The following is a 15,419-nucleotide window of genomic DNA, read 5'->3' as shown; positions in this document are numbered from 1 at the left end:
AAAAATTTCCTTAAAATGTTCCAGAGTTATTTCAACATTGGAATCTTTTTGAATTTTCTTCAAAAACCAATTTTTTAAAAAATAATACTAGATTTTCCAAGAAATCTTAAAAGAGTAGTTTTGATTTTTTTAAAACCTTTAAAAATCAGATTATACTTTGACATATTTTCAAAACATGAAAACTTTAAAATAAATTTTTTAAGAAATACTTTATTTATTAAAAATTTTCCCAAAAATCTTATTCACGTTGCCGGTAATTTCTTTGCTACTAGCGCCGACAATAAATTAAGATATTCTGATGATAAGTTTTCGTCTATAAATTGTAAAATGCTAAGAAGAGAATTATTTCCTAATATTAAAAAAATCATTAACAATCAATATTTCACTTCCATCAATAATATTTAGAAACATTTAGAAATAAATTTATCATGAAATAAAACTACTTATTTGGAGACTTTGATTTATAAAAATGGAAGTTGCAGACAATTTTTAATATTTTTTAATATATGAACAAACTGAAAACAGTCAATATAAATCATATTCACGAAGTGTCGCAGCCAATCACATTTCCGACTACGATTCTTGTGACTACAACTGTTTAATAAAAGGAAAATTGCTATATTTTTATTTTTTAAAGAAATAGACGTCATACTTTATATGCTGGTAACTTCGTGTAAAATTTTTCTATTTAAATCGGAAAAATATGCGTCATCTAATTAGCTCTAAAAAACAACATATTTTGTCGCCAAAAGATTCTGTAACTTGAAGTGGAGAACCTGCCTGATTTGAAATGGATTAGATATGGAAATGAAATCCTTCTTATAATCACGCATAAGAGTTCGCTGCAATCAAGAAAGAAGTTACATTCGAAAATTTGTCTCAAGTTTTATGGAATCTGATATGTGTGGTTTCTTTGCACGGCCAACTGTTGGTCTATTTTTAAAATGGTCTCATGTCATCAACCGATAACCTTGGCCCAGTTCCACCTTTATTCGTCTTTTTTTTCGACGGAAATAATGAGATCGGTATGAAAAAAAAGTTTTAAGTGATTCGAAGTGGGATAACTCTAGAAGCCGAGAGGTTTCCCGCTAGTGAATGCAGCTGGAAAATATGATTTCATACTACATTATTTCGCGAAGTTTAAACTATATGAACATTGAAAGACTAAAATGATTTTAAAGTTTAGAAGCATTGAAAATATATTTTAAAAGAAGTATATTTTTGTTTACATTTTAAAAAAGATAAATGGTCGTTAAAAAATTATTTCACACTTCTAGGGGATGGCAGGGGTCACAAGTCTCGGGCTGATTTACGACGTAGTTAAAGCAGAATGTGACTCAACCACGGAAAAAATAAATGATGAAAATTTTTCTACACTTCTCATTCCCCTATTTCCATTTTTACCTGTTTTCAAGAACCTTCCGCTTTTTCTCATTTTTTCGCGTATATGCGAACTGGATGAATAGAACTCAATAAAAAAATTCAACTTTTTTCGTTAAAAGTTCATTATGATAATTCTAGACAAATCGAGATAGAATTTAATTACCTATTCAATGGCCTATTCAATTACAAATAATTATAATTAGTCTTCAAATACCCCGCCATCAATACATAGCAAAGAAATGCTGAAGAAGTTCCTTGAAGTCGAATTCAAGTCGAACTATATTCTTACTCGGAAATGTCTGTTTTTATATTTTTAATTACAAACTCATCTCTTTTAGTTCCGAAATTTTCTACTTGATTAAAAACATAACTATTTTGGTAACAACGAGGGTTGTACCACTCAGGATTCATTTGAAATCGTTCGAACAAAATGAACGAATTCGTGCGAATCCTAACGTTTTAGATGAATTCTGACAATGACCAACCCGAATCTTTTTTGCGCAATCGGGAGCTCCGAACGCTGTACATTGACAGCGTTGCGGAGCGTTGGACCTACGAAGTACTGACTCCCACAATGTTTGACGAATCCGAACGAATCCAAGCAGTGATTACGAAGCGCGGAATCAGACAATGTGTATAACGTACGAGTAACGTACTCACTGCTAATTATAATTTTTTTACATTCTCATCCTGTCTGTATGTCTGTATGTCGTTGTCGACGTCTGTATACTGGATAACTTTTGAAAAACTGCAGAGATTAGATTGTGTTTTGGCACACAGTTTGAGGGGCCAAAAAAAAAAGATCTAGTTCGTTAGCCAGCTATTTTGGATAAAAATTCAAAAAGTTAGAGCATTTTGAAATTTTTGGAGACCATGTTTTTTTAATATTTAAAAATTTTACGTACTACAATTCGTATTTATTAAAAATTCTAATAAGTTATCCTGCCAAAATTTTCTATAAATAGAAAATTGCCAGAGTTATAGCATTTTCAAAATTAAAATTAAAATGAACGTTTTAATCCAAACAACGCACGATGTGAAAAAGTCAAGAGAAGAAAAACTTTGATTTTTGACAACCCTACAAAATTATTAAAACAACTTTTTGAATTTTCTTGAGAAACCGAATATTCAAATTTGAATGGCACAAAAAATAATCAAAAATTCCATTTTGCGGGCATAGTATGCAAAATACGAAAACAGAACAAAACACAGAAACTATGCACCCAAAAAAGATCCACAAGTTCTTTATTAAGTACTTTTATATTCAACGAGTAAATTTTGTTTTATTCATGAAAAATGACATTACAAATAAACAAATTAATTTTTTGGACAAAAAAGACAAAAGGTAAAAAAAGTTTAATAACAAATTATTTTTCAATCAGATCTAAACATTTGCTTTTAAACTTTTTTCTCACGAAACACGTGATGAGAATGTGTTCGTTAAAGCCGAAGGAGCTCAAAAAAAGTTAGATTATCGAGTACGAAACTCGATAATCATTAAAAATGATTTGAAGAACATTTATAATTTGTTTCAAGTTAAAGCGATAATAGGAATACTAAGGATGAAAACACGTCACAAATGCTGGATCGCAAAACTTCACACTGAAGTAATAACTGATTTTTTTATGTTAAAAGAACGACAAATTAAATAATAAAAACGACAGTAGCACCGGCGAAAAATGACAACAAAAAAGTGTTTCGTGTGTGGCGAACAGCTGATACCGATGCATACTGCGCAGGTCAGAGATTTGCCCGGTCGCGCGTTCTTAGCAGCGACTGCGCTCGAATCCTCTACGAATTCTACCATGAATCCCAATGATTCCCTGCGGTTCCATTCAAAGTCCTTACGGACTGCTACGAATGCTTAAACGATGTCGATCAAAAAGCATCGGACGTGTACAGATTTTCCGTTTCAGTCAAACGGTTTCACGAGCGTGCGTTCGCTGTTGATTTCCGACTTTGATTTTTACGGTATACATTGCCTTTCGCAAAGTATTACAGATTCCGTGCTGATTTCTGACCGAATAACTCCTGATTTTTTGAGTGGTACACCCCTCGGGAAAACATTCTTTTTTGGGATGTAAATTAATTTTCTGAACTGCAAATTTAACTAATCCATTTTTAATGAAAGTTGCTAGTTTTTAGATGAAAGGTCCACTACTTGGTTGAATTTGGAACTTCTTTATTTAAAATTTATTTTATTGTTTTAAGATTGAACTTTTTTGTTTAAAATTCCACATTTTTTGGATGAAAATTAAGTTTTTAAACTGAAAATGTAGCTATTCCATTTTTTGAAGAAAATTATTAATTTTAATCTTAAAATTTAACTCTTTGGTAAAAAATGTATGTATTTTATAGTAAGTTCTACATTTTTGGTAAAAATTAATCTTTTTCATTAGAAATTAAACTGCTTGATTGAAGGTTGAAGCGCTTTGTTAAAAATTATTTTTTTAAGTTGAAGATCCATATCTTTAGTTAAAAATTTAATTATTTTATTAAAAATTTATATTTTGATAGTTGTAAATCAATTTCTTTTGATAGAAATTTCATCTATACTGATTAAAAGTACAACTTTTTAGTTTTAAATTATTTTTTTTTGTTGGTAATGCAACTGTTTGCTGAAAATATGTATTTTTTAGTTTAAATATCGACTATTTTATTTTTCCTTGAAAATTCATCCTTTTTATAGAATAATAAACTACTTCTATGTAAGTTATACTTCTTTGTTGAAAAATAATTGCTTTTGTAAAATATAGATTCGTCTTCTTTGATTAAACATTATATTATTTGATTTGAAATTCATCTGTGTCACTCAAAAGTTTAATTATTTTGTTCTAACTGCAACTATTTTTGTTGACAATTAATTTGTTGTTGTTTAAAATTGAACTATTTGGTTGAAAATTAATATTTTAGGGTTGAAAATGCAAGGATTTTATTGAAAAATCGCCTATATTCCAAAATTTAACTAATTTGGTAAAACTTCGTCTTTTTTATAGAAAATTCTTCACTCTTAATTAAAAAATAAATATTTTTTGAAAGAAAAGTTTTTGCTATGTTTGATTCAAATTTTTTTCTTGGTTTGATGGATATTCAAATATTTGTTTAAAAAACATCTTTCGTGGTAGAAAATTAATCTGTTTTGGTTGAAAACTCAACTATTTTTTCTGATATACTATGTATTTATATTTAAAATCTTAAGCGTTTAATATTTATTATTCTAATATTTATCTTCTGATAGATCTTTGTTAATGATTATACAATCTTGTATAGTTTTATACAATATATACTCGTAAATCAATATGGTATCCATACATTAATTTTGTTACACAATTTATTCCCTTTATATTCCTCTATTTTCCTAAAAAATCACACTGTTGAACCTGTTTTGAGAGTTTGTTTAAATATTATGTTTTGTATTTTATTTTACGCATATGAAATGAAATCGAAGAAAAATGTTGACCTAAAGGGTGTAATGTATTTGTGAGGTCAATCTGGTGGTTCAATCATTGCATGTAAAACAGCACTTGTTTTTCTTCCTGTCCTCATACGAGGAAAAAAAGCGAACTTAAATTCGCAATATTGGAAGCTCTAGTTTATATCTAATTTTCCAAGCGTGTATCTGCATATATACGAGTAACATTCGTTTACATGCTCCATTAAATCTTGCGCAGTTCATTACAACTTTGTACATACACGCGTGACTTGTCATAACTACTTCCAATAATGAAACAAAGAGATTTTTTAAATAATTATTTTAGTAAATAATTACGAAATTATTTTAAAGGGAAACAACATAATTGTAGAAATTTCAAAATTGGTCTGAAAAGTTTTGATTGCTATTAAAAATAAGAATTCTTTTTCGAGATTATTTTGAATCAGAAAATACAACAATCAAGATAAAATCGATTGAAAGTAATAAAATGAAGTTGGATGTTGCAAAAATTCATTTTATTCTTAAGTGAAAACAAGCTTCATGTCAGCTCATACAGTTACGTAATCCTGGCTGTATATCCCATTTTTTTAGCTTACTGTTTTCATCGCAAAAGCTGGATTAAAAAAAAAGTATTAAAGTGTCCAGGGCGTACATTTTTTATCCTAGAACAGATAGTGGACCACTGTTACGTTTTCATGGCTCGAGTTGAGATAAGGTAAAATCGTCTTCACGTAATTAAAAAAAGGAAAGTAAATACAGTGTAAAATAAACATAACATTTTTTCATTTTGTGTACAGTATTTATATTTATTAATAAAAACTCAATAATAAGAATTATTACAATGGAAACATAAATACAGTTAAATAATTTATCATAGAATACATGTTTGTTTTTAATTAATTATAATTGTCTATAACAAATAATAAAATAATTTTGCTGCAGAAAATTTTTAAGCGTGACTGGCAATTATATTGTATCATAAGATCATTATTATAAAAGTATGCAAATTATACAGAAATCAATATGACTGCTGGGTACAAAGTTGTTTGGAAGATGAGAGGAAATTCATTCTCCATTGACATTATTATTGTTACCAGCTGGGACCTCATTGAAGAATTTTGTAAAATCCGTTTCCAAAAGTTGAAACATATTCCATAAAAAACCATAAAAAATGAACACATGCAAGGAAGCAAGCAAACCTGAACTGTTTAAAATCAAAGAATAATCATAATTAAAATAATTGTTTATACAGATCTTTTCTTTACGTTTCAACATGAATAATTTGTTTATAAAATAATTATTAATAGTGTGTTAATAAATCAAATACAAAAGGGATGTGAGTTCTAATATCTCTACGAATTATTTGCTCAGAATCAACAGAAAACTGCTCAAGTTGTGAAAATATCGATTGGTTTATTGGTTGATGAAATACAATTAGAGAAGTGAAAATAATAAGTCAATCTCTCTAGACAAAAAGGCAATCAATAATTTTTATTGCATGATATACATACAAACCTTATACATTTTGTATAAGGTATATTAATTTTACTTTAATTTTAATATTCAATTATATGTCTTTAGCTCAAATAATATTATAGTGAAATAAACCAATTTTACTTTACAAAATAAAATAAATTATAAAAGCATTTATATTCCGTTGTGAAAAAATACATTTTCAGCTTTTTCGTGTTAATAAAAAATAGAAAATATCAATATAGTGGACCTATATATGCAGAAAAGTTTATGAAAGTCCGATTATTTAAATATTTAAGCTAACAATTGATAAATGATATCGTCTTTTTATCTGTAATTATAATTTAATAAAATTATTTTTATTTTTATTTAGGCTGTAATGTAAACTTGTTTTTAGGCCGAAGCGCACTTCAGCGCGGCGGGGTGGCCCCAATGCCAGCCAGGAAGGGCCTCCTCGCCCCCCAGAATACTTTCCTTGACACCATCGCCACACGTTTCGATGGAACACGTGAGTAAAAACCAAATTATTTTATTTTAAGATAATATATGCGCTATAATTTCAATACAATTTTGTGAATAAATTCATTTTTAATTAATATATTTCTTACTTAACTTTTTTTAGCATTTTTTACCCCTCTCCTTCTCAATTTAAACGTCGTTTCACAATGTTTCGAAAACTCTCTCCCTCACTATATGTTACGTTACTTTTTAAAAATTTCCAGCTATTTATTAATAAATATAATTTAATTACCGTGCTCGAGATCGGACTATGGTATTTATATCTATACGGTATAAATTACCCTTGGCATTTAAATCAACTGGAAAAAGATCAGCCATGACATTTTTATGTATTTTTGTGGGCAAAATACAAATTTGAGACTGGTTTCCCCCCAGCACATCGGAGTTTTCCCCTAGAAGCGGAAAATTCCCTAGAAAATCAGCTTCGTCGGGTATGAAATAACTCTCGTTATTGAAATCGTCTGAAAACAGGTCAGAGCTTGATATATTTATATTTCTTGGGTTTTGAATATGAACCTGACATTGCTTTTCTCGAAGTACGTCAGAGATTTTTGCTACACGCGGAAATTTTCTTAGAAAGTCAGCTTTTTTACATTCTCATCATTTATGATTGAGAAAGTATTAGAATTGTCGGAAATTTGACATCACACTTTTTGAACATATCTCCACGTTTCAAGACCCCCTGAATCCGAAAATCAGGTTTTCACGATGGCGTCTGTCTGTCTGTCCGTCCGTCCGTAAACACGATAACTCTCGAAAAAATGAACGAATCAAATTCATCTTTAGCACACTTTTTTTAGGTCCTAAAAGAAAGGACGAGTTCGTGAACCAGCCATTTTTGATGAAAATTCACAAAGTGAGCGCATTTTGAATATTTTTGAGACCACTTTTTTCTGAATTTGAAAATTCTATGTACGGATATTTATAGTATTGAAAAGAGCAGAAAATTTGTCCTAATGACTTTTTTCGATGAAAAGAAAATTCTAAGAGTTATAGCGTTTTCAAATTTTTTTAAATTAAACGAAAATCAAAATTTGAAGCCGAAAATCGCACGATATGAAAAAAAGTCAAAAGAAGAAAAACAATTCTTTTTGAAAGCCCTACAAGATTATCATAACTAATTTTTGGATTTTCTTCAAAAATCGAAAATTCAAATTTTTATTGCACAAAAAATAATGAAAAATAAAAAATTCTATTTTGTGGACAAACTATGTAGGATACGAAAAAAGATAAATTAACAAAAATTGATATCCCAAAAAAGATCTACAATTTCGTTAAGCATCACTTCTTGATAGGATGCGTACTTTTTGTTTGATTCGTGAAAAATAACGCTGAAAAAAATAAAATAAAAAAAATATGTGGAAAAACGACAAAAGTTACGAGAAAAAAAATCCAACAAAACATGCTTACAAATATCTGTCGGAAATCGAGCGCGCAGCGCGAGTGTCACGATGAGAATGTGTACCTAAAAGCCTACAGAGCTTTGAGAAACTTAATCTTTGACTACACTTAATGAAATAGACAATTCAGAATACGAAGAGGCATATAAATACTGCCATCTAAAAGAGATATTTTTGATGAAGTTTTTTTCAAGCATTCCAAATGCAAAGAATAAATATCCGAGCGCGAAGCGCGAGGTGTAATTATGTTCGAGCGCGAAGCGCGAGATTCAACCGTCGCGCGCCCTAGGCGCGCTCAAACTTGAGAGCGAAGCGGGCAGATTTTTGATTATGAAATTGCCCTTGTTTTTTAAATCGCCTATAAGTGTTCAGAGTATAAATCCTTATGTATTTTGGTGCGCTAAATACGGATCTGACATTACGTTACCCTTATTCCGTCAGAGTCTTACAATAAACACGAAACATTTCCTAGAAAATCAGCTTTGTCGGGTATTAAATAACCCTTTTTATTAAAATCGTCTGGCAACAGGTCAGAGCATGATATACTTATATTTCTTGGGTGTTGAATATGAACCTGATATTATTTTACCCTCATCCCGTCAGGGTTTTACAGTAGACGCAAAAAATTCCCAAGAAAATCAGCTTTTTATACATGGAATACTCTTGGTATTGAATTCATCTAAAAAGCGGCTCGGAAATCGTATCTTGATGTATTTTGGGGTTCTGAATACGAATCTGACCTTGTTTTTTCCTCAGCATGTCAGGCTTTTTCGCTAGATACGACAAATTTCCTATGAACGTAATTCTCGCGAGTATAACGTCATCGTATCCGGATCGCTTTCCAGATTGATTAAACCAATAGGGTTATTAAGGGAAACTAGTGTCAGATTCATATTTAGTGCACCAAAATACATAAAGATGTCATGTCCGAGCTGTTTTCAAACGATTTCAAACCCACAGTTAATTTCATAACTGAAACATCTGATTTTCTAGGAAAATATCCGCATCTGGGGGAAAACCCTGACGTCCTTGGCGAAGACCCATGCGAAATTTGTATTCAAAACACAAAAAATATAAATATACCCGTGCAGAAATTGCCAAATATTTGCCTTATTTCCAACTTGGGCCAGATCGTGCACACAATTTTGTGGATGTTAAATTTGACCTAACAGCCTTTGACTTAGTCTAACTTAATTTGACTTAACAGCCAATCTAGACAATAAATGGCGCCCCATTAATTTCGGGGCCTAATTTGGATTGCTTTCAAATTGCCCAAGTTTTAATGTAAAGTATCAACCGTAAAAATATTTCAATTAATATTTGTAAATGTAACAAAATAAGTGGAAAACATGGCTAAAGCGAGCATAAGACGAATGCGTAGGTATCGTATACCTCAAAATATTCCTGAGTTACGTGTTAAAGACTGTAATAAGTAAATTTATTAAGATTGTTGAGATGAAACCTAACCTTAAAATGAAGTTATTTATTTATAAGAAAATAAGCAGAAGTAATATTTGATGTGTTAAATGTGAAAACGTATTAGATCAACAATGATGTCATAAACATATTTATTTCCACGTATTTTTAGGTGACTTGATATAACCGGGATGTGAATACAACCTTCTTATTTATAGTCGCTTTTGTAAAAATAACTTAAAAAGGCAGTACCATATTATAATCCACTTATTTCAAAATAACTTTCTGCATTTAAGTTCAATATAGAAATTGAAAGCAGCTTCAACTTAAAAATTAAAACCACAAATATATTTCAAAATACTTAAATAGTTTATCATACACAAATGCTGGCTGTTATATTGCGTCTTTGGACTTTTTCCGTTTGCTCCAAAAAAAGTTTCTTAACAAATATTTTGTTTCTAGTCTTACATACTCCAATGTTTTTATATCGTGATCTCTTTGATAATCTAATTTGTATGTTCTCAAATTTCAGTTTAGGAGGTAATATATACAATTTTAATAATATTTTATTTAAGATCCCTTTCAATTTTGAATAATAAAAACAAATTAATATGGGCCCGATCGGGGCCAACCCGGGTTATCTCTGGGCGCTGCGCTTGGGCCTCGATCGAGTATCACGTTTCATTTCGAGTCTGGCGCCATCTAGATAGCCCGATTTGTGCCAAATTCTGCTTGATCTGGCCCCGATCAGATCCATATCGGAATTTCTGCACAGGTAGCATGCAAAAGATTCCAAGAACAAGGATAACTTCATACACGACAAGCTGATTTTCTAGGGAATTTTTCGCGTCTAGAGGAAAACCCTGCGGTACTGTGGGAAAACTAATGTCAGATTTATATTAAAGTCTCCCAAATACACATAGATATCATGCCTGATGGGATGGGAGGATATCATTGTAGATGGATACTCTGATGAGCTTGGAGAAAACGAATGCCAAATTTGTATTCAAAACCCAAAAAATGTAAATATCTCATGCTCTGATCTGTTTTCAGACGATTTCAATAACAAGGGTTATTTCATACACGACAAAGCTGATTTTATAGGAAATTATCCGCATCCAGGGGAAACCCCTAATATGATGGGGGAAACTAGTCTGGTATTCCTATTCTGCGCATAAAAAAATATCATGCTCGACCTTTTTCCAGAGAGTTTTAATACCAAGGGTAGGTTATACCCAGAGGAGCTAATTTAATAGAGAATTTCCCGCATCTAGGGTAAAACCCTGACGTGCTGGGGAAAAACTGATATTAGATTCGTGTTCAGCGCCCCAAAATACGTAGAGATAACATACTCTGATCTCTCGCACATCCTGCTTTTCTTGGGTATGTGTTATCATTCCTTTTTAAATAAGGAAATATATTGCGTTTCATATGAAATCTATTAAATTCAATTAATTACAGTTTTAAGTTTTTAAAACTGAAATACTAGTTCAAAAATGACATTTACACTTTAAAATTAAAGGGTTTTTGATTTTGGAAATTTACAATTAAAAATGATTGTTCAAGTTTTAAGTTTCACAATTACAAATTCTGTAATTTTGATGATTTATAATTGAAATTTCTTCAATTTGGAAAATTTAAAGCTTGACTTTTGGCCTTAAAAGTCATCAAAATTCAAAAATTTCGATTCATAAATCTTTTAAATCAGGAGTTTTAAATTTTAAACCTTTAAAGTTGAAGTATTTTTTAAATCAAAGAAAGTTTTCTTTGCCTGAGAACTAATTTATATTTTTCTGACACAAATATTTTTTCTTGGAATGGAAGCTTCTAATGTGCCCCTAAAAGTTTACAAACCAAACGCTATAGAGAACGCCGCGTGTTAAATATTTCTTTTTTAAATCTTCTTATGCAATTTTATTGCACAATTTGTGTGTTTTTAAATATTTATGTTTACTGTGAAAAGCTTCTGTTGGAAACATCCATTACATGTATTGGAAGCTTGTTTCCGAAACGCAAGGGTAACTCTACAATACAAAATGTTGTAGTTTCCCAATGCTGGCATTGGTATGGTACCTCACATGTATTTGAATTTGACAACACAAGTCTAGTAGCCAGTAAGTCAATTTCTGTTGAAGCGTAACATTAAAAATAAAAGTAAATCATTGCTCAGGACACTTGTTTCAGACAAAGAAAGAAATTTTCTTACGGAGCCGAAACTTTTAATTATATATAGTATATAATGCGCACACGGTAAAAAAAATTGAGCTGTGACAGAGACATTATTCCTTATTATAGCCAAACATTTAGCTGAAAACGAACGAAGGAATTTAGAAAGTTCCCTGGATCAGCGAAAATGAATATCCTTGACCATTTTCCATATACCAGGGATATCGTATAGTCAAACCCCTAATAAGTATAGCTATAATAGGGATATGAAGAATAGGTGTCTGAAGCAATTATCGGAAGAGCGCCGGTGCATTATGGGAGCAGCGAAATAAAATGGCGACGGTCTAATCGGGAGCAGTGACCGCTGAGATTTACTTTGGACAATTAAACGCTTTTTACCACTTAAAATATGCGCGATTGTTAATATTAAATGGAGATTATGATGCAGTAATAATAATTTACATTTGTTTCTATTGTAGGTGATAACTATATTGAAATATCAAGAAACGCGATAAAAACAACAAACCTGACCTCCAAATGCATTACACGGATTTCAGGGAAATTCATTTTCGCGATACCAGACGAAAAATTGGCTACTGTAACTTAATATATTTCCATAATAACTAAATTTTTTTCTAATCTGAAGATAATACAATTATACATAATCTGTCGAAAATAATAAACTTTCGAACTTATCAATTTTGTCCAAATTCTTGATTTACGAGAACAATTTACATAAAGTAACTAAATGTGTAGCTCTTCTAACTAAACGTTTTACCTAATCCAAGCGTACACTTTCCTTGAGTTTAAAATATTCTCGATTCACTCGTTCGCCTCAAGAATTTTTTTTCCGTGCATATTCATAGAATTCAAGGAATTTAAGGAATTCATATAAACCCCGGAACTCACGAATTTCATAAAATTCATGGAATTCATAGAATTCATGGAATCAGAGGAGTTCACGGAAGTCAAGAAATTCGTGCAATGCACATAATTCAAGGAATTTACAATATTCAACGAATTCGTGGAATGGAAGGAATTTACGAAATTAAAGTAACTCAAAGAATTGACAGATTTCACAGAATTCGTACAATTCACGGCATTCAACGAGTTCATGAAATTAAAAAAATTAATTAAATGTACGGAACTCACTCATTTCATTGAATTCACGGAATAAGCAGAAATTAAGGAATTTACGACATAAGCAGAAATTAAGGAATTTACGGAATATATGGAATTCAAGGAATAGATGAAAAACACTAATTCACTGAATTCATTGACTTCACGAAACTCATGAAATTCACTGAATTCAACAAATTCATGGAATTTAATTAAATCACACAATTCACGGAATGTATGGAATACATGGACTTCCACGTATTTCGTTAATTCCTTGAATTCTGTAAATTCCTTGAATTCCGTGAATTCTTCGAATGCCTTAAATTCTGTGAATTATTTGGATTCCATGAATTCCATGAATCCTTTTGATCCTGTGAATTCCTTGAATTGAATTAATTCCGGGCCTTCCATAAATTTGGTGTATTCCATGAATTCGGTGAATTCCATGTATTTCGTGGATTCTATTAATTCCGCGAATTACATAAATTCTATTAATTACGTGAATATCACAAATCCAACGGGTTCCATTATTTTAGTGATTTCCTTGAATTTCATGAAATATGAGTTCCACCAATTCCATGAAATCCACCAATTCCAGGAATTCCGGACGTAGCATAGATTTCGTGAATTCTTTGAATTCCGTAAACTCCGTTAGTTTCTTGAATTCTGTGAATTTGGTGAAATCCCTAAACTTAGCGAATTCCACGAATTGTGTGAATTCCGTAAATTCCGTAAATTCGATGAATTCCGTAAATTGATCAAATCTACTGAATTCTGTGAATTCTTCGAATTACATCAGTTCCGGGAATTCCATTAATTACATAAATTCCGTGCATTTTTTAATTCCATGAATTTAGAGAATTTCATAAATTCCTCGAATTCCATTAATTCCGTGAATTTCATGAATTTCATAAATCCCTTTAATTTCATTAATTACTTGAATTTCGTGAATTCATATATTCCTTAAATTAGAAGAATCCCGTGAGTTCCTTGTGCACAGTTTTCGTTTGACAAACGCTCTAATACATGTATTCGAATGCTGGATGGTGACTTCACGATTTACAACACTTACAATAAATGTATTGCGGTTTCCTCTTCCACTACCATGTTTACAATTTTACCTTGCTTTTGTTTTGTAGAAGCGTTGTAGAAGTGTTGTAGATTTCCAAACATTTTTGACAGTGTTGGGTTAAAAAGTGTATATTAAAAACTGAAAGTTGATTAGGATTAAAACTAGAATTGAAGAATTAAAAAAAATGTTATTAAAATATAATTTTACAAAATTCCCCCGAAAAGGGAGCTTAGAATAATAATAATATAATGATGATAATTATGTGACTAAAAATGAAATCCTGGGGCGTACATATTCAACATTACATTTATATGAGAGCAAAATTTTAATATTTAAGCGGCCCCAAGGTTTTTATTTTTAGGCACGTTACTATTATTATCCTTATTATTATTATTATTATTATTATATTACGATTATTGCAATCTCTCTTTTTAGACTGAATTATTTTGTTTCTTTCTATTAAATTTTTCATAGAAGTTTATTTAAAAAATTGTTTTTAAGTTTTAACATTTATTTTAATTCAATTTGTTTTCCAACGTAAGTTTGATCGAATTTTATATTGTCTCCAGAAATACGTATGCATACCAAGTATCTTATGGATTGGATTTGCGGAAGTGTATCAACATTTAAATTCAAGATTTGACGCTCACATGTATGGGACAGAATACTTCAAGTGTTCCCATATAAAATTAAATTTGTTTGTATCGGGTTGAAACTTGGCGTCAAAAAGTGAAAACTGCAGGCCCCTGTATATTTACAATCGGTTGAAAAATGAACCGTTAGTTTAGTGGATTAGTGTAGTTCCACTAGGACTATATTCCAGCCAAGTTTCAACCTGTTAAAAAAAATGAATTTTAGGTGGGAACACTTAACGTATTCTGCCCCATATGCTTATACACGTGCACACATATTCACATAGCAAGTCAGATAAATGCTTGTAATTTCAAAATAGTGCTTAAAATTAAAGTAAGTATTTTAATTTACTAATTAGGCAATCAAAATAAGAAAAATGTAATAAGTGCGCGTAGTACAGCTCAAATATATATATATGTGTGTGTGTGTTTATAATACGTTTTATGTTTCTGATATTTATTTTCAAGCGAAGATTGTACACTTGCGTGCAGAATTTTTCTATGGGTTATTTTAGTAAATAGAGCTATTCACTATAATAACCCGTGGATTAAGTTATACGAGGGTAGTTCAATAAGTCCTTAGAATGAAATATAAAAACAATTTTTTTCGGGTAAATTTTTTTTATTTTTCAACATAATCTCCTTGGAACTCTATACACTTGGTCAATCGCTTTTCAAGTCTTTTTAATCCTTCAGAAAAGTGAGTTTTCGGAAGTTCCTCAAAATAAGCACTTACAGAGGCAATGACGTCTTCGTTGTCTGGAAATCTCTGTCCACCGAGCCGTTTTTTCAAGTTTGGAAATAAG

The 15,419-nt window shown here is 30.7% G+C and overlaps 1 protein-coding gene across 1 annotated transcript in view; it reads left to right on the top strand.

Moving 5' to 3' along the window:
* The window catches only part of LOC117174693 (potassium voltage-gated channel subfamily H member 8), a 288,810-nt gene that overhangs the window by 11,055 nt on the left and 262,336 nt on the right, over window positions 1-15,419 (top strand). The window contains exon 2 of the mRNA XM_033363998.1: window positions 6,687-6,797. Within this exon, the coding sequence (XP_033219889.1) occupies window positions 6,722-6,797 (76 nt within the window). The 5' untranslated portion in view covers window positions 6,687-6,721. The remainder of the gene's footprint in view (window positions 1-6,686; window positions 6,798-15,419) is intronic.

The sequence above is a fragment of the Belonocnema kinseyi genome, chromosome 6, assembly GCF_010883055.1.
Source record: "Belonocnema kinseyi isolate 2016_QV_RU_SX_M_011 chromosome 6, B_treatae_v1, whole genome shotgun sequence".
Lineage (NCBI taxonomy): Eukaryota > Metazoa > Arthropoda > Insecta > Hymenoptera > Cynipidae > Belonocnema > Belonocnema kinseyi.
Note: the sequence above shows the minus strand (reverse complement) of the source record. Positions and strands in the feature narration are given on the sequence as shown.